This window comes from Oncorhynchus gorbuscha, linkage group LG19, assembly GCF_021184085.1.
Source record: "Oncorhynchus gorbuscha isolate QuinsamMale2020 ecotype Even-year linkage group LG19, OgorEven_v1.0, whole genome shotgun sequence".
Lineage (NCBI taxonomy): Eukaryota > Metazoa > Chordata > Actinopteri > Salmoniformes > Salmonidae > Oncorhynchus > Oncorhynchus gorbuscha.
Window position 1 is genome coordinate 67,125,807 of NC_060191.1, and position 22,753 is coordinate 67,148,559.

The following is a 22,753-nucleotide window of genomic DNA, read 5'->3' on the forward strand; positions in this document are numbered from 1 at the left end:
CTTGTTTAGTGTTTTACGTATCGTAGACTCGTCAACAGAGATGTTAGGATCTTCCAGAGATTTCTGTGAGTCTTTAGCTGACACTAGGATTCTTCTTAACCTCATTGAGCATTCTGCACTGTGCTCTTGCAGTCATCTTTGCAGGACGGCCAGTCCTAGAGAGGGTAGCAATAGTGCTGAACTTTCTCCATTTATAAACTATTTATCTTACCATGGACTGATGAACATAAAGGCTTTTAGAGATACTTTTGTAAGACTTTCCAGCTTTATGCAAGTCAGCAATTCTTAATCTTAGGTCTTCTGAGATCTCTTTTGTTCGAGGCATGGTTCACATCAGGCAATGCTTCTTGTGAATAGCAAACTCAAATTTTGTGAGTGTTTTTTATGGTGCAAGGCAGCTCTAACCAACATCTCCAATCTCGCCTCATTGATTGGACTCCAGGTTAGCTGACTCCTGCCTCCAATTAGCTTTTGGAGAAGTCATTAGCCTAGGGGTTCACATAGTCTTACCAACCTACACTGTGAATGTTTAAATGATGTATTCAATATAGACAAGAAAAATACCGTGAGAGGACTAGAGGGAAACCGTGAAAGGACCGGAGGGAAACCGTGAGAGGACCGGAGGGAAACCGTGAGAGGACCGGAGGGAAACCGTGAGCGGACCGGAGGGAAACCGTGAGCGGACCGGAGGGAAACCGTGAGCGGACCGGAGGGAAACCGTGAGCGGACCGGAGGGAAACCGTGAGAGGACCGGAGGGAAACCGTGAGAGGACCGGAGGGAAACCGTGAGAGGACCGGAGGGAAACCGTGAGAGGACCGGAGGGAAACAGAGGGATGGAGGCATAGTGCACTAAACACAGCACTGGGTTTATCATAAACTCACACATAGGGGGTGAAGCTTAGGTCCACAGACGATGCAATCTCAACCACACTGCACACTGCCCTAACCCACCTGGACAAGAGGAATACCTATGTGAGAATGCTGTTCATCGACTACAGCTCGGCATTCAACACCATAGTACCCTCCAAGCTCGTCATCAAGCTCGAGACCCTGGGTCTCGACCCCGCCCTGTGTAACTGGGTACTGGACTTCCTGACGGGTCTGCCCCCAGGTGGTGAGGGTAGGCAACAACATCTCCTCCCCGCTGATCCTCAACACGGGGGCCCCACAAGGGTGCGTTCTGAGCCCTCTCCTGTACTCCCTGTTCACCCACGACTGCGTGGCCACGCACGCCTCCAACTCAATCATCAAGTTTGCGGACGACACAACAGTGGTAGGCTTGATTACCAACAACGACGAGACTGCCTACAGGGAGGAGGTGAGGGCCCTCGGAGTGTGGTGTCAGGAAAATAACCTCACACTCAACGTCAACAAAACTAAGGAGATGATTGTGGACTTCAGGAAACAGCAGAGGGAACACCCCCCTATCCACATCGATGGAACAGTAGTGGAGAGGGTAGCTAGTTTTAAGTTCCTCGGCATACACAACACAGACAAACTGAATTGGTCCACTCACACTGACAGCGTCGTGAAGAAGGCGCAGCAGCGCCTATTCAACCTCAGGAGGCTGAAGAAATTCGGCTTGTCACCAAAAGCACTCACAAACTTCTACAGATGCACAATCGAGAGCATCCTGGCGGGCTGTATCACCGCCTGGTACGGCAACTGCTCCGCCCTCAACCGTAAGGCTCTCCAGAGGGTAGTGAGGACTGCACAACGCATCACCGGGGGCAAACTACTTGCCCTCCAGGACACCTACACCACCCGTTGTTACAGGAAGGCCATAAAGATCATCAAGGACATCAACCACCCGAACCACTGCCTGTTCACCCCGCTATCATCCAGAAGGCGAGGTCAGTACAGGTGCATCAAAGCTGGGACCGAGAGGCTGAAAAACAGCTTCTATCTCAAGGCCATCAGACTGTTAAACAGCCACCACTAACATTGAGTGGCTGCTGCCAACACACTGTCATTGACACTGACCCAACTCCAGCCATTTTAATAATGGGAATTGATGGGAAATGATGTAAATATATATCACTAGCCACTTTAAACAATGCTACCTTATATAATGTTACTTACCCTACATTATTCATCTCATATGCATATGTATATACTGTACTCTACATCATCGACTGCATCCTTATGTAACACATGTATCACTAGCCACTTTAACTATGCCACTTTGTTTACTTTGTCTACACACTCATCTCATATGTATATACTGTACTTGATACCATCTACTGTATGCTGCTCTGTACCATCACTCATTCATATATCCTTATGTACATGTTCCTTATCCCCTTACACTGTGTATAAGACAGTAGTTTTGGAATTGTTAGTTAGATTACTTGTTGGTTATCACTGCATTGTCGGAACTAGAAGCCCAAGCATTTCGCTACACTCGCATTAACATCTGCTAACCATGTGTATGTGACAAATAAAATTGGATTTGATTTGATTTGATTTACTGTTGACCTCTTAGCTCTCAGCCCGCTAACTCCCACTCTACCATATCTCTCTCTTACTCTCCATTTCTCCTCTCGCTCTCTCTCCGCTCTCAATTCAATTCAACGGTCTTTTATTGACTTGGGGAACATATGTTTACATTGCCAAAGCAAGTGAAATTGACCATAAACAAAAGTTCAGTAAACAATCATAAATTAACAGTAAACATTGCACTCACAAATGTTTTTACGTAATATAGACATTTGAAATGTTATATTATTGGCTATGTAAGGGGAAGGTGCAAATAGTTGAAGTATGGAAGGGAAATAAATAGATAGTAAATATAGTTTATTTTTACAATTGTTATTCTTCATTGGTTGCTCTTTTCTTGGGGCAAAACAGGTCACAAATCTTGCTGCTGTGATTTGACACTGTGGTATTGTACCCAATAGATATGGGAGTTGATCAAAAATGGATTTTGTTTTCAAATTCTTTGTGGGTCTGTGTAGTCTGAGGGAAATATGTGTCTCTACTATGGTCATACATTTGGCAGGAGGTGAGGAAGTGCAGCTCAGTTTCCACCTCCATTGTGTGGGCAGTGTGCACATAGGCAGACCTGGCTCTCCAGAAGACCGGCTATGGCAGCCTCTCTCAATAGCAAGGCTATGCTCACAGTACATAGTGAAAGCTTTCCTTCATGTTTTGGGTCAGTCACAGTGGTCAGGTATTCTGCCACTGTGTACTCTATGTTTAGGGACAAATAGCATTCTAGTTTGCTCTGTTTTTTTTGTTAATTACTTGACATATAGGAAATAATTCTATTTTTGTTTTTTGTCATGATTTGGTTGGGTCTAATTGTGTTGCTGTCCTGGCTCTGTAGGGTGTGTTTGTGTTTGTGAACAGAGCCCCAGGACCAGCTTGCTTAGGGGACTCTTCTCCAGGTTCATCTCTCTGTAGGTGATGGCTCTGTGGGGTGTGTTTGTGAAACAGAGCCCCAGGACCAGCTTGCTTAGGGGACTCTTCTCCGGGTTCATTTCTCTGTAGGTGATGGCTCTGTGGGGTGTGTTTGTGAACAGAGCCCCAGGACCAGCTTGCTTAGGGGACTCTTCTCCGGGTTCATTTCTCTGTAGGTGATGGCTTTGTTATAGAAGGTTTGGGAATCACTTCCTTTTAGGTGGTTGTAGAATTTAACGGCTCTTTTCTGGATTTTGATAATTAGTGGGTATCGGCCTAATTCTGCTCTGCATGCATTATTTGGCGTTTTATGTGGTACACGGAGGATATTTTTGCAGAATTCTGCATGCGGTGTCTCAAGTTGTATTCCTGGTGTAGTTGAGTGTTGCAACAGGAACAATAGCAGTGTTCTACAGTAGCCAACTACCCTATGAGATCAGAGCAGGAAGAGATGTCTAAACTCCTCTCCACCACTCACACACACCGTGAAGGACTGTGTGTGTTTTTTCAAACATCTCAGCTTGTTTTGGAGTGTGATTTCCTCTTCCTCATACCCGTGTGATCGCCAGACGTAGCCTGGAAAAAAAATCTTCATGAAAATGCTAAAAATAGAACAGTTGACCCAGCCTTGTGGCTCACCCTTACATGTGTGTGCGTTGGTAGGTAGGTGGGTGGAATAGTCTGAATCAGATCTAACTTTTGTGTTTCCTCTCTGAATGTTATGTTTTAGCAACATGGTCACCAGATGTGTTCTGATGTAAAACAACTGATGAGGTGGTAGCAGCCAAAGTTTCCTATAGACATCATGTTATTGATAGCCTGTTGCTTTACACTTGGGGAGAGAAGAAGGTACTGACATGTGGGCAGGGAGGTCTGTCTGTCTGTCTGTCTGTCTGTCTGTCTGTCTGTCTGTCTGTCTGTCTGTCTGTCTGTCTGTCTGTCTGTCTGTCTGTCGGTCTCTCTCTCTCTCTCTCGGTCTCTCTCTCTCTCTCTCGGTCGGTCTCTCTCTCTCTCGGTCGGTCGGTCTCTCTCTCTCTCGGTCGGTCGGTCTCTCTCTCTCTCTCTCTCTCTCTCTCTCTCTCTCGGTCTCTCTCTCTCTCTCGGTCGGTCGGTCTCTCTCTCTCTCGGTCGGTCTCTCTCTCTCTCTTGGTCTCTCTCTCTCTCTCTCTCTCTCTCGGTCGGTCTCGGTCGGTCTCTCTCTCTCTCTCGGTCGGTCTCGGTCGGTCGGTCTCTCTCGGTCGGTCTCTCTCTCTCTCTCTCGGTCTCTCTCTCTCTCTCTCTCGGTCGGTCTCTCTCTCTCTCTCTCTCTCGGTCGGTCTCTCTCTCTCTCTCTCTCGGTCGGTCTCTCTCTCTCTCTCTCTCTCTCTCTCGGTCGGTCTCTCTCTCTCTCTCTCTCGGTCGGTCTGGCGATCTCTCTCTCTCTCTCTCTCGGTCGGTCTGGCGATCTCTCTGTCTGTGTCTGTCTCTGTCAGTCTGTCTCTCGGTCGGTCAGGCAGTCTCTCTCGGTCGGTCTGTCTCTGTCGGTCGGTCGGTCTCTCTCTCGGTCTCTCGGTCGGTCTCTCGGTCGGTCTGTCTCTCTCTGTCTCTCTCTCGATTCAATTTGATTTGCTTTTTTGGCACGACGTAACAATGTACAGTCGTGGCCAAAAGTTTTGAGAATGACACAAATATTAATTTACACTTCAGTGTCTTTAGATATTTTTTGTCAGATGTTACTATGGAATAGTGAAGTATAATTACAAGCATTTCATAAGTGTCAAAGGCTTTTATTGACAATTACATGAAGTTGATGCAAAGAGTCAATATGTGCAGTGTTGACCCTTCCTTTTTAAGACCTCTGCAATCCGCCCTGGCATGCTGTCAATTAACTTCTGGGCCTGACTGATGGCAGCCCATTCTTGCATAATCAATGCTGAGAGTTTGTCAGAATTTGTGGGTTTTTGTTTGTCCACACCTTTTGAGGATTGACCACAAGTTCCACCCTCGAAGCAGCATTACCCATCGCTCCACAAAAGCCGCGGCCCTTGCAGAGCAAGGGGAACAACCACTTCAAGTCTCAGAACGAGTGACGTTTGAAACGCTATTAGCGAGCACCCTGCTAATTAGCTAGCCATTTAACATCGGTTACACCAGCCTGATCTTGGGAGTTGATAGGCTTGAAGCCATAAACAGCTGCTGGCAAAAGCACGAAAGTGAATGCTTACGAGCCTGCTGGTGCCTACCACCGCTCAGTCAGACTGCTCTATCAAATCATAGACTTAATTATAAAATAATAACACACAGAAATACGAGCCTTAGGTCATTAATATGTTCAAATCCGGAAACTATCATTTAGAAAACAAAACGTTTATTCTTTCCGTGAAATACAGAACCGTTCTATATTTTATCTAACGGGTGGCATCCATCAGTCTAAATATTCCTGTTACATTGCACAACCTTCAATGTTATGTCATAATTTCGTAAGATTCTGACAAATTAGGCGGCCCAAACTGTTGCAAACTGTCTGCGTGCAATGAACGTTTGAGAAGTGACACAATTTCACCTGGTTAATATTGCTTGCTAACCTGGATTTCTTTTAGCTAAATATGCAGGTTTAAAAATATATACTTCTGTGTATTGATTTTAAGAAAGGCATTGATGTTTATGGTTAGTTACACATTGGAACAACGATACGCACCGCATCGATTATATGCAACGCAGGACACGCTAGATAAACTAGTAATATCATCAACCATGTGTAGTTAACTAGTGATTATGATTGATTGATTGTTTTTTATAAGTTAAGTTTAATGCTAGCTAGCAACTTACCTTGGCTTACTGCATTCGCATAACAGGCAGGCTCCTCTTGGAGTGCAATGTAATCAGGTGGTTAGAGCGTTGGACTAGTTAATTGTAAGGTTGCAAGATTGAATCCCCCGGGCTGACAAGGTAAAAATCTGTCGTTCTGCCCCTGAACGAGGCAGTTAACCCACTGTTTCTAGGCCGTCATTGAAAATAAGAATGTGTTCTTAACTGACTTGTCTAGTTAAATAAAGGTTAAATAAAGGTGTAAAAAAATAAATAATAATTTGTCAAAATCGGTGTCCAAAAATACCAATTTCCGATTGTTATGAAAACTTGAAATCGGCCCTAATTAATAGGCCATTTCCGATTAATCGGTCGACCTCTAGTGCAGATGCACTCACACCTGCCTGCTGCCATTCCTGAGCAAGCTCTGTACTGGTGGTGCCCCGATCCCGCAGCTGAATCAACTTTAGGAGACGGTCCTGGCGCTTGCTGGACTTTCTTGGGCTCCCTGAAGTCTTCTTCACAACAATTGAACCGCTGTTCTTGAAGTTCTTGATGATCTGATAAATGGTTGTTTTAGGTGCAATCTTACTGGCAGCAATATCCTTGCCTGTGAAGCCCTTTTTGTGCAAAGCAATGATGACGGCACATGTTTCCTTGCCGGTAACCATGATTGACAGAGGAAGAACAATGATTCCATGCACCACCCTCCTTTTGAAGCTTCCAGTCTGTTATTCAATCAGCATGACAGAGTGATCTCCAGCCTTGTCCTCGTCAACACTCACACCTGTGTCTTAATGACATTCTGGAGTATATGCAAATTGCCCTCATACAAACTGAGGCAGCAGACTGTGAAAATGGATATTTCTGTCGTTCTCAAAACTTTTGGCCACGACTGTACATATTGCCAGATTGGTCTGTCAGACACTGTCCCTCAACTTATGGCAGGCAGCAATGTAGTGCTCTGCCAACCCACAGCTCTCTGCGTCCTCCCCCAACAGGACGGGTAGCCTACTCTCATCAGAGAGGTCTTTGAAACCTTTAATAAGGGTTTCACATTTGGGGAAATGACACTCTCTAATTGTTTTATATTTTTGACATTTTGTCAGGAAATGCAGCTCTGTCTCAGGTTCCGCTGTTGTGCAGCCTTTCCTTTACAGGGAGCCAGGTTTTCCTGTGTCTACCCTTCTCAATGGCAAGGCTGTGCTCACTGAGCCTGTACTTTGTCAAGGTTTTTCTTAGGATTTGATCAGTAAACATTGTCAAATAGTTAGCCACTGTGTACGTTAGGGCCAGATAGCACCGCATTTTACTTTGTGCTTGTGTTTCCCAGTAAGCAATGTAGTTTTGTTTTGACTGTGTTGTAATTTGGTTTATTCTGATTGATTGGATGTTCTGGTCCTGAGGCTTCAGTGTGTTAGTAGAACAGGTTTGTGAACTCAGGATCAGGACCAGCTGGATGAGGGGACTCTTTTCTTTACTCAGCTCTTGGCATTGCAGGGCTTGGTAATGATATGAGAAGGGGTCACTGTATTTTAGATGTTTCCAAAACTTAATTGCTCTTTTTTGAGTTTTTATTATTAGTGGATATTGGCCTAATTCTGCCCTGCATGCATTGTTTTTCCTCTGGACATGTAGGAGAATCTTACAGAACTCTGCATGCAGTGTTTCAATGGGGTGTTTGTCCAATTTGATTAAATCTTGTTTTTCAAGTGGACCCCACACCTCGCTGCCATAATGTGCAATTGGTTCAAATACACATTAAATTAGGTATTTCAATTTGGATTTGTTTTTTTAATGGCGTAGAATGCCCTGTGTACTTTCTCTCTGTTTATTCACTGCCTCATTAAGGTGTCCAGTTGAGCTTATTTTTAAACCTAAGTAATTTGGCAGTATTCCCTAAAAAGACTAAAATAAGGATTTTTCAAAGAAGATCCAGATCTCAGGGAATTAGTCCAAAGTTCTCAATTGGTACAAAATATATAGAAAACTGCACACACAAAAACTGCTCTAGCAGGTCCAGGCTCTGCTGTAGGCCATGTGCTGTGGGTGACAGCAGGCATAGGTCGTCTGCGAAGAGTAGGCATTTAACTTCTGAATTGTGGAGCACCAGGGGCTGAGCATTTCTCTAGAATAGTGGCCAAGTCGTTAATGTAAATATTGAAGAGTGCAGGGCTCAGATTGCAACCCTGGCGAAGGCCCCGCCCCTGGTTAAAGAATTCAGTTATTTTCTTACCAATTTTAATGCTGCACGTATTGCCCGTATACATTGATTTAATTATGTCATATGTTTTACCCCCTACCACTTTCAATAACTTTGTAGAACAGTCCTGTATGCCAAATATAATCAAATGCCTTTTGGAAGTCGATAAAGCAAGCGTATATTTTGGTATTATTTTGGTGGACATGTTTATCTATCAGGGTATGTAGGATGTAAATATGCTGAGTTGTGTGATGTTTTGGTATAAATCCAATTTGGCGTTTACTCAAGACATTGTGCTTATTAAAACCTTTTTAGGATAGGCTTTACAGCAAAAGCATACCATGCGATTATCTGAGGACAACGCCTCCCTTACAAAACAAACCTTTTCAAGCCAAGTAGAGGAGTCACAAATAGAGATGAAAATGAATCACTTACCTTTGATCTTCATATGGTTGCACTCACGAGTCCCTGTTACACAATAAATGTTCATTTTGTTCGATAAAGTTCCTCTTTATGTTCCAAATACTCTGTTTTGTTGGTGCGTTTTGTTCAGTAATCCACTGGCTCAACTGCAGGCAGTTGAATACATCCTAATAGTACCGGTAAAGTTTGTCAACATGTCAAACAATATTTATAATTAATCCTCAGGTTGTCTATTGTCTAAATAATCGATAATATTTAAACCGGACAATAGCGTATTCAATAGAAAGGAAAAACGATGAACGGCGCGCAATTGGTCACGCGCGCAAAACAGCTCTGGTTCATTCTATAGTCCACTGACAATGGCCTCATTCTTCCTAATTATTCAGAAAACAAGCCTGAAACAATGTCTAAAGACTGTTGACATCCAGTGGAAGCCATAGGAACTGCAATCTGTGTCCTAATTCATTACATACTGTAAAGGCAGGCAATTGAAAACTACACCAAAAATATCCCACTTCCTGGATGTATTTTCCTCAGGTTTTCGCCTGCCATATCAGTTCTGTTATACTCACAAACATTATTATAACAGTTTTGGAGTGTTTTCTATCCAAATCTACCAATTATATGGATATCCTAGCTTCTGGGCCTGAGTAACAGGTAGTTTACTTTGGGCACCTCAGTCATCCGAACTTCCGAATACTGCCCCTTATCCCAAAAAAGTTAAGGAAGTTTAGAACTCTTACATTTATAATACTACAGAAAACCTTACTTTTCACACAAAAGCCTCTGTAATTGTTAGGCTAAATTTGTCTCCGTTCTTAAAGATTGGGGTTATGAGTCCTTGATTCCAGATGTCAGGGAAATAACCTACACTCAGGATCAAATTAAACAGTTTTAATATAGCCAATTGATATTTTGCACTAGTGAGTTTGAGCATCTCGTTTAGGATGCCATCAGGTCTGCAGGCTTTGTTTTTTTTTTTTGAGAGAGCCTGAAATTTCTTAGAGCTCCTGGTCAGTAATAGTTTAGTTTCTTATAGAGCTCCTGGTCAGTAATAGTTTAGTTTCTTATAGATCCCCTGGTCAGTAATAGTTTAGTTTCTTATAGAGCTCCTGGTCAGTAATAGTTGAGTTTCTTATAGAGCTCCTGGTCAGTAATAGTTTAGTTTCTTATAGAGCCCCTGGTCAGTAATAGTTTAGTTTCTTATAGAGCTCCTGGTCAGTAATAGTTTAGTTTCTTATAGAGCTCCTGGTCAGTAATAGTTTAGTTTCTTATAGAGCTCCTGGTCAGTAATAGTTTAGTTTCTTATAGAGCTCCTTGACAGTAATAGTTTAGTTTCTTATAGAGCTCCTGGTCAGTAATAGTTTAGTTTCTTATAGAGCCCCTGGTCAGTAATAGTTTAGTTTCTTATAGAGCTCCTGGTCAGTAATAGTTTAGTTTCTTATAGAGCTCCTGGTCAGTAATAGTTTAGTTTCTTAGAGCTCCTGGTCAGTTATAGTTTAGTTTCTTATAGAGCTCCTGGTCAGTAATAGTTTAGTTTCTTATAGAGCTCCTGGTCAGTAATAGTTTAGTTTCTTATAGAGCCCCTGGTCAGTAATAGTTTAGTTTCTTATAGAGCTCCTGGTCAGTAATAGTTTAGTTTCTTATAGAGCTCCTGGTCAGTAATAGTTTAGTTTCTTATAGAGCCCCTGGTCAGTAATAGTTTAGTTTCTTATAGAGCCCCTGGTCAGTAATAGTTTAGTTTCTTATAGAGCTCCTGGTCAGTAATAGTTTAGTTTCTTATAGAGCTCCTGGTCAGTAATAGTTTAGTTTCTTATAGAGCTCCTGGTCAGTAATAGTTTAGTTTCTTATAGAGCTCCTGGTCAGTAATAGTTTAGTTTCTTATAGAGCTCCTGGTCAGTAATAGTTTAGTTTCTTATAGAGCTCCTGGTCAGTAATAGTTTAGTTTCTTATAGAGCTCCTGGTCAGTAATAGTTTAGTTTCTTATAGAGCTCCTGGTCAGTAATAGTTTAGTTTCTTATAGAGCTCCTGGTCAGTAATAGTTTAGTTTCTTATAGAGCCCTGGTCAGTAATAGTTTAGTTTCTTATAGAGCTCCTGGTCAGTAATAGTTTAGTTTCTTATAGAGCTCCTGGTCAGTAATAGTTTAGTTTCTTATAGAGCTCCTGGTCAGTAATAGTTTAGTTTCTTATAGAGCTCCTGGTCAGTAATAGTTTTTAGTTTCTTAGTTTAGAGAGCTCCTGGTCAGTAATAGTTTAGTTTCTTATAGAGCCCCTGGTCAGTAATAGTTTAGTTTCTTATAGAGCCCCTGGTCAGTAATAGTTTAGTTTCTTATAGAGCTCCTGGTCAGTAATAGTTTAGTTTCTTATAGAGCTCCTGGTCAGTAATAGTTTAGTTTCTTATAGAGCTCCTGGTCAGTAATAGTTTAGTTTCTTATAGAGCTCCTGGTCAGTAATAGTTTAGTTTCTTATAGAGCTCCTGGTCAGTAATAGTTTAGTTTCTTATAGAGCTCCTGGTCAGTAATAGTTTAGTTTCTTATAGAGCTCCTGGTCAGTAATAGTTTAGTTTCTTATAGAGCTCCTGGTCAGTAATAGTTTAGTTTCTTATAGAGCTCCTGGTCAGTAATAGTTTAGTTTCTTATAGAGCTCCTGGTCAGTAATAGTTTAGTTTCTTATAGAGCTCCTGGTCAGTAATAGTTTAGTTTCTTATAGAGCTCCTGGTCAGTAATAGTTTAGTTTCTTATAGAGCTCCTGGTCAGTAATAGTTTAGTTTCTTATAGAGCTCCTGGTCAGTAATAGTTTAGTTTCTTATAGAGCTCCTGGTCAGTAATAGTTTAGTTTCTTATAGAGCTCCTGGTCAGTAATAGTTTAGTTTCTTATAGAGCTCCTGGTCAGTAATAGTTTAGTTTCTTATAGAGCTCCTGGTCAGTAATAGTTTAGTTTCTTATAGAGCTCCTGGTCAGTAATAGTTTAGTTTCTTATAGAGCTCCTGGTCAGTAATAGTTTAGTTTCTTATAGAGCTCCTGGTCAGTAATAGTTTAGTTTCTTATAGAGCTCCTGGTCAGTAATAGTTTAGTTTCTTATAGAGCTCCTGGTCAGTAATAGTTTAGTTTCTTATAGAGCTCCTGGTCAGTAATTGGGGAGTCCAGTGGATTTTGATTGTCCTTCATAGCTTTTTCTAATCCATTCAACTCCTCATGAATTTGGCGTATGTTCTGCGTTTGTGTCAATTTGAACAGTGTTGTAGAGAGTTTTAAAATGGGTTGTCCATATGCCACCATTTTGTATCACTAATTCCTCATTTTGATTTTTAAAACGTTTTTTTTTTCTCCAATTTTGCCAGAATTGGTTTGTGTTTATGGACTCCTCAATTAGCTACTCAACAGCTACTTGCTGTTGTACTGTGCTTTTTTTGGTTCTGAGTGGACGTTTATAGAATTTTAAAGTCTCACAGTAATGAAGGCGTAATATACCATTGTTTGGGTCTCTGTGCTTTTGGTTGAATAGTTTTCTATTTTTTTTCTCATAATTTTACAATCGGCATCAAAACAGTTGTCATCTGTGATCTTTTTAGATTAGTTTTTTTATCAATTTCAATTGTGCTTCTTTTGCCATTTTGCCTGAATATATAGTTGATGTTTATTACTGCTAGATCGATACCTTCTTTACTGTGAGTGAAATGTCCAGAAAGTTATCTAACATGGAACCCAAACCGGCTGCGCGCTTGCGCCATCGTGCGCCATCGCGCATCATTTTATTTTGTTCCCCTACACCAAACGCGATCACGACACGCAGGTTAAAATATCAAAACAAACTCTGAACCAATGTCGTTAATTTGGGGACAGGTCAAAAAGCATTAAACATATATGGCAATTTAGCTAGTTAGCTTGCACTTGCTAGCTAACTTGTCCTATTTAGCTAGGTTGCTGTTGCTAGCTAATTTGTCCTGGGATATAAACATTGAGATGTTATTTTACCTGATATGTACAAGGTCCTCTACTCCGACAATTAATCCACACATAAAACGGCCAACTGAATCGTTTCTAGTCATCTCTCCACTTTCCAGACTTTTTCATCTTTGAACCTATATGGTGATCGGCATCTAAACTTTCATAGTATTTCAATCACCCACGTGGGTTTAACCAATGAGGAGATGGCACGTGGGTACCTGCTTCTATAAACCAATGAGGAGATGGGAGAGGCAGGACTTCCAGCACGATCTGTGTCAGAAACAGAAAGGAGTTCTATTGTAGCCCTTGGCAACGCAGACACTCGTTGGCGTGCGCGAGCAGTGTGGGTGCAATAATTGAATAACATGGATTTCTACATTTATTGTGCGATGCTCGCGCACGCATGTAAGAGGGTTTGGATATTTCTCTCTCTCTCTCTGTCCCTCTTTGTCTCTGTCTCTCTCATACATGTATATGTTTAGCAAGCTTAATTAGCGGTATGGACAAGGTCAGTGTTGCCGAAGTGATAGACACCCCCCAAAATATGGGGGAAAAACAGTGGCAACAATAAGACTGTTGAGCGTAAAAAACGGCAGCGTTGCAGTTCTTGACACAAACCGGTGTGCCGGGAACCTACTACCATACCCCGGAACCTACTACCATACCCGGGAACCTACTACCATACCCGGGAACCTACTACCATACCCGGGAACCTACTACCATACCCCGGAACCTACTACCATACCCCGGAACCTACTACCATACCCGGGAACCTACTACCATACCCGGGAACCTACTACCATACCCGGGAACCTACTACCATACCCGGGAACCTACTACCATACCCGGGAACCTACTACCATACCCGGGAACCTACTACCATACCCGGGAACCTACTACCATACCCGGGAACCTACTACCATACCCGGGAACCTACTACCATACCCTGTTCAAAGGCACTTAAATCTTTTGTCTTGCCCATTCACCCTCTGAATGGCACACATTCTTTTATTTATTTATTTATTTCACCTTTATTTAACCAAGTAGGCAAGTTGAGAACAAGTTCTCATTTACAATTGCGACCTGGCTAAGATAAAGCAAAGCAGTTCGACACATACAACAACACATGGAGTAAGTAAAACACTGGAATGGTAGATTTGCAGTGGAAGAATGTGCAAAGTAAAGATAGACATAATGGGGTGCAAAGGAGCTAAATAAATAAATAAATACAGTAGGGGGAGAGGTAGTTGTTTGGGCTAAATTATAGATGGGCTATATACAGGTGCAGTTATCTGTGAGCTGCTCTGACTGTTGGTGCTTAAAGCTAGTGAGGGAGATATGTGTTTCCAGTTTCAGAGATTTCTGTAGTTCGTTACAGTCATTGGCAGCAGAGAACTGGAAGGAGAGGTGGCCAAAGGAAGAATTGGTTTTGGGGGTGACCAGAGAAATATACCTGCTGGAGCGCGTGCTACAGGTGGGTGCTGCTATGGTGACCAGCGAGCTGAGATAAGGGGGGACTTTACCTAGCAGGGTCTTGTAGATGACCTGGAGCCAGTGGGTTTGGCGACGAGTATGAAGCGAGGGCCAGCCAACGAGAGCATACAGGTCGCAGTGGTGGGTAGTATATGGGGCTTTGGTGACAAAACGGATGGCACTGTGATAGACTGCATCCAATTTATTGAGTAGGGTATTGGAGGCTATTTTGTAAATGACATCGCCGAAGTCGAGGATCGGTAGGATGGTCAGTTTTACGAGGGTATATTTGGCAGCATGAGTGAAGGAGACTTTGTTGGGAAATAGGAAGCCAGTTCTTGATTTAACTTTGGATTGGAGATGTTTGATGCGAGTCTGGGAGGAGAGTTTACAGTCTAACCAGACACCTGGAATATGTGGACAACTACAAATACCGAGAGTAGTGATGCTGGACGTAGCAGGCAGGCAGGCAGGCAGGCAGGCAGGCAGGCAGGCAGGCAGGCAGGCAGGCAGGCAGGCAGGCAGGCAGGCAGGCAGGCAGGCAGGCAGGCAGGCAGGCAGGCAGGCAGGCAGGCAGGCAGGCAGGCAGGCAGGCAGGCAGGCAGGCAGGCAGGCAGGCAGGCAGGCAGGCAGGCAGGCAGGCAGGCAGGCAGGCAGGCAGGCAGGCAGGCAGGCAGGCAGGCAGGCAGGCAGGCAGGCAGGCAGGCAGGCAGGCAGGCAGGCAGGCAGGCAGGCAGGCAGGCAGGCAGGCAGGCAGGCAGGCAGGCAGGCAGGCAGGCAGGCAGGCAGGCAGGCAGGCAGGCAGGCAGGCAGGCAGGCAGGCAGGCAGGCAGGCAGGCAGGCAGGCAGGCAGGCAGGCAGGCAGGCAGGCAGGCAGGCAGGCAGGCAGGCAGGCAGGCAGGCAGGCAGGCAGGCAGGCAGGCAGGCAGGCAGGCAGGCAGGCAGGCAGGCAGGCAGGCAGGCAGGCAGGCAGGCAGGCAGGCAGGCAGGCAGGCAGAATTAGGTCAAACTGGCATGTTTTGCATAGACGACATTGCAGCACAATGACACACTTACACACAGGAAACCTTGGTAAATATGTGTTCTTGCTTTTCTTGCCATTGTGTGGGTGAGTAAGTTCTATCAGCAGTAATGCCATGTTGGCTGAGTTTGACAGACAGCAGCAGGTTGAAACTCCCTCCAGATCCCCATCACACACTTTGCAGGGAATCTGTCATTCCTGTGGTGAAAGTACTAATGTCTCCCTTCTCTCCCTTCCCTCTCCAACTCCTCCCTCCTCTCTCTTCTCCTCTCCAACTCCTCCCTCCTCTCATCCCTCTTAACGTCCTTTGCTCTCTCCTTCCTTCCTCGCTCGCTCTCTCCTTCTCGCTCTCTCTGCTTGCTCTCTCCTTGCTCTCTCCATCTCTCTCTCTCTCCCGCTCTCTCCATCTCTCTCTCTCTCCCGCTCTCTCTCTCTCCTTCCTCTCCCGCTCTCTCTCTCCTTCCTTTCCCGCTCTCTCTCGCCTTCCTCTCTCTCTCTCCATCCTCTCCATCTCTCCATCCTCTCCCTCTCTCCTTCCTCTCCCTCTCTCCTTCCTCTCCCTCTCTCCTTCCTCTCCCTCTCTCCTTCCTCTCCCTCTCTCCTTCCTCTCCCTCTCTCCTTCCTCTCTCTCTCTCCGTCCTCTCTCTCTCCTTCCTCTCCCTCTCTCCTTCCTCTCTCTCTCTCCATCCTCTCCATCTCTCCATCCTCTCCCTCTCTCCTTCCTCTCCCTCTCTCCTTCCTCTCCCTCTCTCCTTCCTCTCCCTCTCTCCTTCCTCTCCCTCTCTCCTTCCTCTCCCTCTCTCCTTCCTCTCTCTCTCTCCGTCCTCTCTCTCTCTCCTTCCTCTCCCTCTCTCCGTCCTCTCTCTCTCTCCGTCCTCTCTCTCTCTCCTTCCTCTCTCTCTCTCCTTCCTCTCTCTCTCTCCTTCCTCTCCCTCTCTCTCTCCTTCCTCTCCCTCTCTCTCTCCTTCCTCTCCCTCTCTCTCTCCTTCCTCTCCCTCTCTCTCTCTCCTTCATCTCCCTCTCTCTCTCTCCTTCCTCTCTCTCCTTCCTCTCCCTCCTCTCTCTCTCCTTCCTCTCCCTCCTCTCTCTCTCCTTCCTTCTCTCTCTCCTTCCTCTCCCTCCTCTCTCTCTCCTTCCTCTCTCTCTCTCCTTCCTCTCTCCTTCCTCTCCCTCCTCTCTCCTTCATCTCCCTCTCTCTCTCTCCTTCCTCTCCCCCTCTCTCTCCTTCCTCTCCCCCTCTCTCTCCTTCCTCTCCCTCTATCTCTCCTTCCTCTCCCGCTCTCTCTCTCCTTTCTCTCCCCCTTTCTCTCTCTCTCTCCTTCCGCTCTCTCTCTCTCTCCTTCCGCTCTCTCTCTCTCTCCTTCCGCTCTCTCTCTCTCTCCTTCCGCTCTCTCTCTCTCTCCTTCCGCTCTCTCTCTCTCTCCTTCCGCTCTCTCTCTCTCTCTCCTTCCTCTCTCTCTCTCTCTCTCTCCTTCCGCTCTCTCTCTCTCTCTCCTTCCGCTCTCTCTCTCTCTCTCCTTCCGCTCTCTCTCTCTCTCCTTCCGCTCTCTCTCTCTCTCTCTCTCTCTCCTTCCGCTCTCTCTCCTTCCGCTCTCTCTCTCTCTCTCTCCTTCCGCTCTCTCTCTCTCTCTCTCCTTCCGCTCTCTCTCTCTCTCTCTCTCTCCTTCCGCTCTCTCTCTCTCTCCTTCCGCTCTCTCTCTCTCTCCTTCCGCTCTCTCTCTCTCTCCTTCCGCTCTCTCGCTCTCTCCTTCCGCTCTCTCGCTCTCTCCTTCCTCTCCCTCTCGCTCTCTCCTTCCTCTCCCTCTCGCTCTCTCCTTCCTCTCTCTCTCCTTCCTCTCTCTCTCCTTCCTCTCTCTCTCCTTCTCTCTCTCTCCTTCCTCTCCCTCTCGCTCTCTCCTTCCCCTCTCTCTCTCTCTCTCCCTCCTTTCTCTCCCCTTTCTCTCTCTCTCTCTCTCTCCTTCCTCTCCCCCTTCCTCTCTCTCTCTCTCCTTCCTCTCCCTCTCTCTCTCTCTCCTTCCTCTCCCGCTCTCTCTCTCTCCTTCCTCTCCCGCTCTCTCTCTCTCCTTCCTCTCCCGCTCTCTCTCTCTCCTTCCTCTCCCGCTCTCTCTCTCTCCTTCCTCTCCCGCTCTCTCTCTCTCCTTCCTCTCCCGCTCTCTCTCTCTCCTTCCTCTCCTTCCGCTCCCTCTCCTTCCTCTCCCTCTCCTTCCGCTCTCTCTCTCTCTCCTTCCGCTCTCTCTCTCTCTCCTTCCGCTCTCTCTCTCTCTCCTTCCTCTCCCGCTCTCTCTCTCTCTCCTTCCTCTCCTTCCGCTCCCTCTCCTTCCTCTCCCTCTCCTTCCGCTCTCTCTCTCTCTCCTTCCGCTCTCTCTCTCTCTCTCTCTCCTTCCTCTCTCTCTCTCTCTCCTTCCTCTCCCGCTCTTTCTCTCTTCTCTCTCTCTCCTTTCTCTCTCTCTCTCTCTCCTTTCTCTCCCGCTCTCTCTCTCTCTCTCTCTCTCTCTCTCTCCCTCTCTCTCTCTCTCTCTCTCTCTCTCTTCTCTCTCTCTCTCCCTCTCCTCTCTCTCTCTCTCTCCTTTCTCTCTCTCTCTCTCTCTCTCTCTCTCCTTCCTCTCCCGCTCTCTCTCCTTTCTCTCTCTCTCATTTCTCTCTCTCTCCTTCTCTCTCTCTCCTTTCTCTCTCTCTCTCTCTCTCATTTCTCCCTCCTTCTCTCTCTCTCTCTCCTTCCTCTCCCGCTCTCTCTCTCTCTCCTTCCTCTCCCGCTCTCTCTCTCTCTCCTTTCTCTCTCTCTCTCCTTTCTCTCTCTCTCTCTCCTTCCTCTCCCGCTCTCTCTCTCCTTTCTCTCTCTCTCTCCTTCCTCTCCCGCTCTCTCTCTCCTTTCTCTCTCTCTCTCCTTCCTCTCCCTCTCTCTCTCTCCTTTCTCTCTCTCCTTTCTCTCCCGCTCTCTCTCTCCTTTCTCTCTCTCTCTCCTTCCTCTCCCGCTCTCTCCTTCCTCTCCCTCTCTCTCTCTCTCCTTCCGCTCTCTCTCTCTCCTTCCTCTCCTGCTCTCTCTCTCTCCTTCCTCTCCCGCTCTCTCTCTCCTTTCTCTCTCTCTCCTTCCTCTCCCTCTCTCCTTCTCCTTTCTCTCTCTCTCCTTCCTCTCCCTCTCTCTCTCTCTCCTTTCTCTCTCTCCTTCCTCTCCCGCTCTCTCTCTCTCCTTTCTCTCTCTCCTTCCTCTCCCGCTCTCTCTCTCCTTTCTCTCTCTCTCTCCTTCCTCTCCCGCTCTCTCCTTCCTCTCCCGCTCTCTCCTTCCTCTCCCTCTCTCTCTCTCCTTCCGCTCTCTCTCTTTCCTTCCTCTCCCGCTCTCTCTCTCTCCTTTCTCTCTCTCCTTTCTCTCTCTCTCTCCTTCCTCTCCTGCTCTCTCTCTCTCCTTCCTCTCCCGCTCTCTCCTTTCTCTCCTTCTGCTCTCTCTCTCTCCTTCCTCTCCCGCTCTCTCTCTCTCCTTCCTCTCCCCCTTTCTCTCTCTCTCCTTCCTCTCCCCTTTCTCTCTCTCTCCTTCCTCTCCCCCCCTCTCTCTCCTTTCTCTCTCCTTCCTCTCCCCCTTTCTCTCTCTCTCCTTCCTCTCCCCCTTTCTCTCTCTCTCCTTCCTCTCCCCCTTTCTCTCTCTCTCCTTCCTCTCCCCCTTTCTCTCTCTCTCCTTCCTCTCCCCCTTTCTCTCTCTCTCCTTTCTCTCTCCTTCCTCTCCCCCTTTCTCTCTCTCTCCTTTCTCTCTCCTTCCTCTCCCCCTTTCTCTCTCTCTCCTTTCTCTTTCTCTCTCTCTCTCCTTTCTCTCTCATTTCTCCTTCCTCTCTAGGTTTCAGAAGCATGTCCACACCTATAGGGTTCTCCCAGATGAAGAGGGATTCTTGGCAGTCCAGGTACAATTATACACCACCTCCATACACACCAATGGGTGTGAGTTGGTATTTCTTTCTTTGCATATCTAGTGTGTATACAGTGGGGCAAAAAAGTATTTAGTCAGCCACCAATTGTGCAAGTTCTCCCACTTAAAAAGATGAGAGGCCTGTAATTTTCATCATAGGTACCCTTTAACTATAGGTGACCAAATACTTTATTTTCCACCATAATTTGCAAAGAAATTCATTAAAAATCCTACAATGTGATTTTCTGGATTTTTTTTTCTCATTTTGTCTGTCATAGTTGAAGTGTACCTATGATGAAAATTACAGGCCTCATATTTTTAAGTGGGAGAACTTGCACAATTGGTGGCTGACTAAATACTTTTTTGCCCCACTGTATGCTGTGTGTCTGGATCAGTAGGAACTGGCAGGCTCTGGTGCTGGTGTTGGCTCTGAGCTGACACACACATGCACACACACGCATGCACACAAACACACAGCAGTCTCTTTGTGTTCTGTGTCTAGCAGCTGGAAGAGTCTCCAATCCCCCCACAACACGCACTCACATATCATAATACCCCCCCCCCCACACACACACTCCTGGTCCCTTTGCCTGGAATCCACACTGATTTCTCTGTTTCACTTTTGTTTCGCTTCACCAAATAATTTGGTTTACCAAGACTTCAGTTCAATGAAACATCACTGAAACAGAGTGAATGTGGCTGCCAGGCTCCACCCCCATTGACAGTTGAGAGCCTTAAGGTTTTACAGCCTCCCACTGTAAACCCTCCAACACATATCAATGAACAGAACGGGATGGTGCACATTCAGACACTGAGCTACCAAGATCAATCTACGATCTACCTAACAATCTACGATCTACCTAACAATCTACGATCTACCTAACAATCTACGATCTACATACCAATCTACTACCTACATACCATTCTACTACCTACATACCATTCTACTATCTACCTAACAATCTACGATCTGCCTAACAATCTACGATCTACCTACCAATCTACTATCTACCTACCAGTCTACTATCTACATACCAATCTACCATCTACTATCTACCTACCAATCTACTATCTACCTACCAATCTACTATCTACCTACCAATCTACTATCTACCTACCAATCTACTATCTACCTACCAATCTACTATCTACCTACCAATCTACTATCTACCTACCAATCTACTATCTACCTACCAATCTACTATCTACCTACCAATCTACTATCTACCTACCAATCTACTATCTGCCTACCAATCTACTATCTACCTACCAATCTACTATCTACCTACCAATCTACTATCTACCTACCAATCTACTATCTACCTACCAATCTACTATCTACCTACCAATCTACTATCTACCTACCTACCAATCCACTACAGTGCCTTGTGAAAGTATTCGGTCCCCTTGAACTTTGCGACCTTTTGCCACATTCCAGGCTTCAAACATAAAGATATAAAACTATTTTTTTTGTGAAGAATCAACAAGTGGGACACAATCATGAAGTGGAACGACATTTATTGGATATTTCAAACTTTTTTAACAAATCAAAAACTGAAAAATTGGGCTTGCAAAATTATTCAGCCCCTTTACTTTCAGTGCAGCAAACTCTCTCCAGAAGTTCAGTGAGGATCTCTGAATGATCCAATGTTGACCTAAATGACTAATGATGATAAATACAATCCACCTGTGTGTAATCAAGTCTCCGTATAAATGCACCTGCACTGTGATAGTCTCAGAGGTCCGTTAAATGCGTAGAGAGCTTCATGAAGAACAAGGAACACACCAGGCAGGTCCGAGATACTGTTGTGAAGAAGTTTAAAGCCGGATTTGGATACAAAAAGATTTCCCAAGCTTTAAACATCCCAAGGAGCACTGTGCAAGCGATAATATTGAAATGGAAGGAGTATCAGACCACTGCAAATCTACCAAGACCTGGCCGTCCCTCTAAACTTTCAGCTCATACAAGGAGAAGACTGATCAGAGATGCAGCCAAGAGGCCCATGATCACTCTGGATGAAGTGCAGAGATCTACAGCTGAGGTGGGAGACTGTCCATAGGACAACAATCAGTCGTATATTGCACAAATCTGGCCTTTATGGAAGAGTGGCAAGAAGAAAGCCATTTCTTACAGATATCCATAAAAAGTGTTGTTTAAAGTTTGCCACAAGCCACCTGGGAGACACACCAAACATGTGGAAGAAGGTGCTCTGGTCAGATGAAACCAAAATTGAACTTTTTGGCAACAATGCAAAATGTTATGTTTGGCGTAAAAGCAACACAGCTCATCACCCTGAACACACCATCCCCACTGTCAAACATGGTGGTGGCAGCATCATGGTTTGGGCCTGCTTTTCTTCAGCAGGGACAGGGAAGATGGTTAAAATTGATGGGAAGATGGATGGAGCCAAATACAGGACCATTCTGGAAGAAAACCTGATGGAGTCTGCAAAAGACCTGAGACTGGGACGGAGATTTGTCTTCCAACAAGACAATGATCCAAAACATAAAGCAAAATCTACAATGGAATGGTTCAAAAACAAACATATCCAGGTGTTAGAATGGCCAAGTCAAAGTCCAGACGTGAATCCAATCGAGAATCTGTGGAAAGAACTGAAAACTGAAAAAAATTCAGTCTCTCGATGTGCAAAACTGATAGACATACCCCAAGCGACTTACAGCTGTAATCACAGCAAAATGTGGTGCTACAACATATTAATTAACTTAAGGGGGCTGAATAATTTTACACGCCCAATTTTTCAGTTTTTGATTTGTTAAAAAAGTTTGAAATATCCAATAAATGTCATTCCACTTCATGATTGTGTCCCACTTGTTGTTGATTCTTCACAAAAAAATACAGTTTTATATCTTTATGTTTTAAGCCTGAAATGTGGCAAAAGGTCGCAAAGTTCAAGGGGGCCGAATACTTTCGCAAGGCACTGTATCTACCTACCAATCTACCATCTACTATCTACCTACCAATCTACTCCCAGGTGTCTTTTATACAGGTAACGAGCTGAGATTAGGAGCACACTCTTAAAGGGAGTGCTCCTAATCTCAGTTTGTTACCTGTATAAAAGACACCTATCCACAGAAGCAATCAATCAATCAGATTCCAAACTCAACACCATGGCCAAGACCAACGGGCTCTCCAAGGATGTCAGGTACAAGATTGTAGACCTACACAAGGCTGGAATGGGCCACAAGACCATCGCCAAGCAGCTTGGTGAGAAGGTGCCAACAGTTGGTGCGATTATTCACAAATGGAAGAAACACAAAACAACTGTCAATCTCCCTCGGCCTGGGGCTCCATGCAGGATCTCACCTCGTGGAGTTGCAATGATCATGAGAACGGTGAGGAATCAGCCCAGAACTACACAGGAGGATCTTGTCAATGATCTCAAGGCAGCTGGGACCATAGTCACCAAGAAAACAATTGGTAACACTCTACGCCGTGAAGGACTGAAATCCTGCAGCGCCCGCAAGGTCTCCCTGCTCAAGAAAGCACATACACATGCCCTTCTGAAGTTTGCCAATGAACATCTGAATGATTCAGAGGACAACTGGGTGAAAGTGTTGTGGTCAGATAAGTCCAAAATGAAGC

The 22,753-nt window shown here is 45.3% G+C and overlaps 1 protein-coding gene across 1 annotated transcript in view; it reads left to right on the forward strand.

The window, feature by feature from the left end:
• Window positions 1-22,753, forward strand: part of LOC124005384 (phosphatidylinositol 3,4,5-trisphosphate 5-phosphatase 2A-like) — a 71,691-nt gene that overhangs the window by 2,499 nt on the left and 46,439 nt on the right. Inside the window, 1 exon segment of the mRNA XM_046314585.1 lies at window positions 19,081-19,144. Within this exon segment, the coding sequence (XP_046170541.1) occupies window positions 19,081-19,144 (64 nt within the window).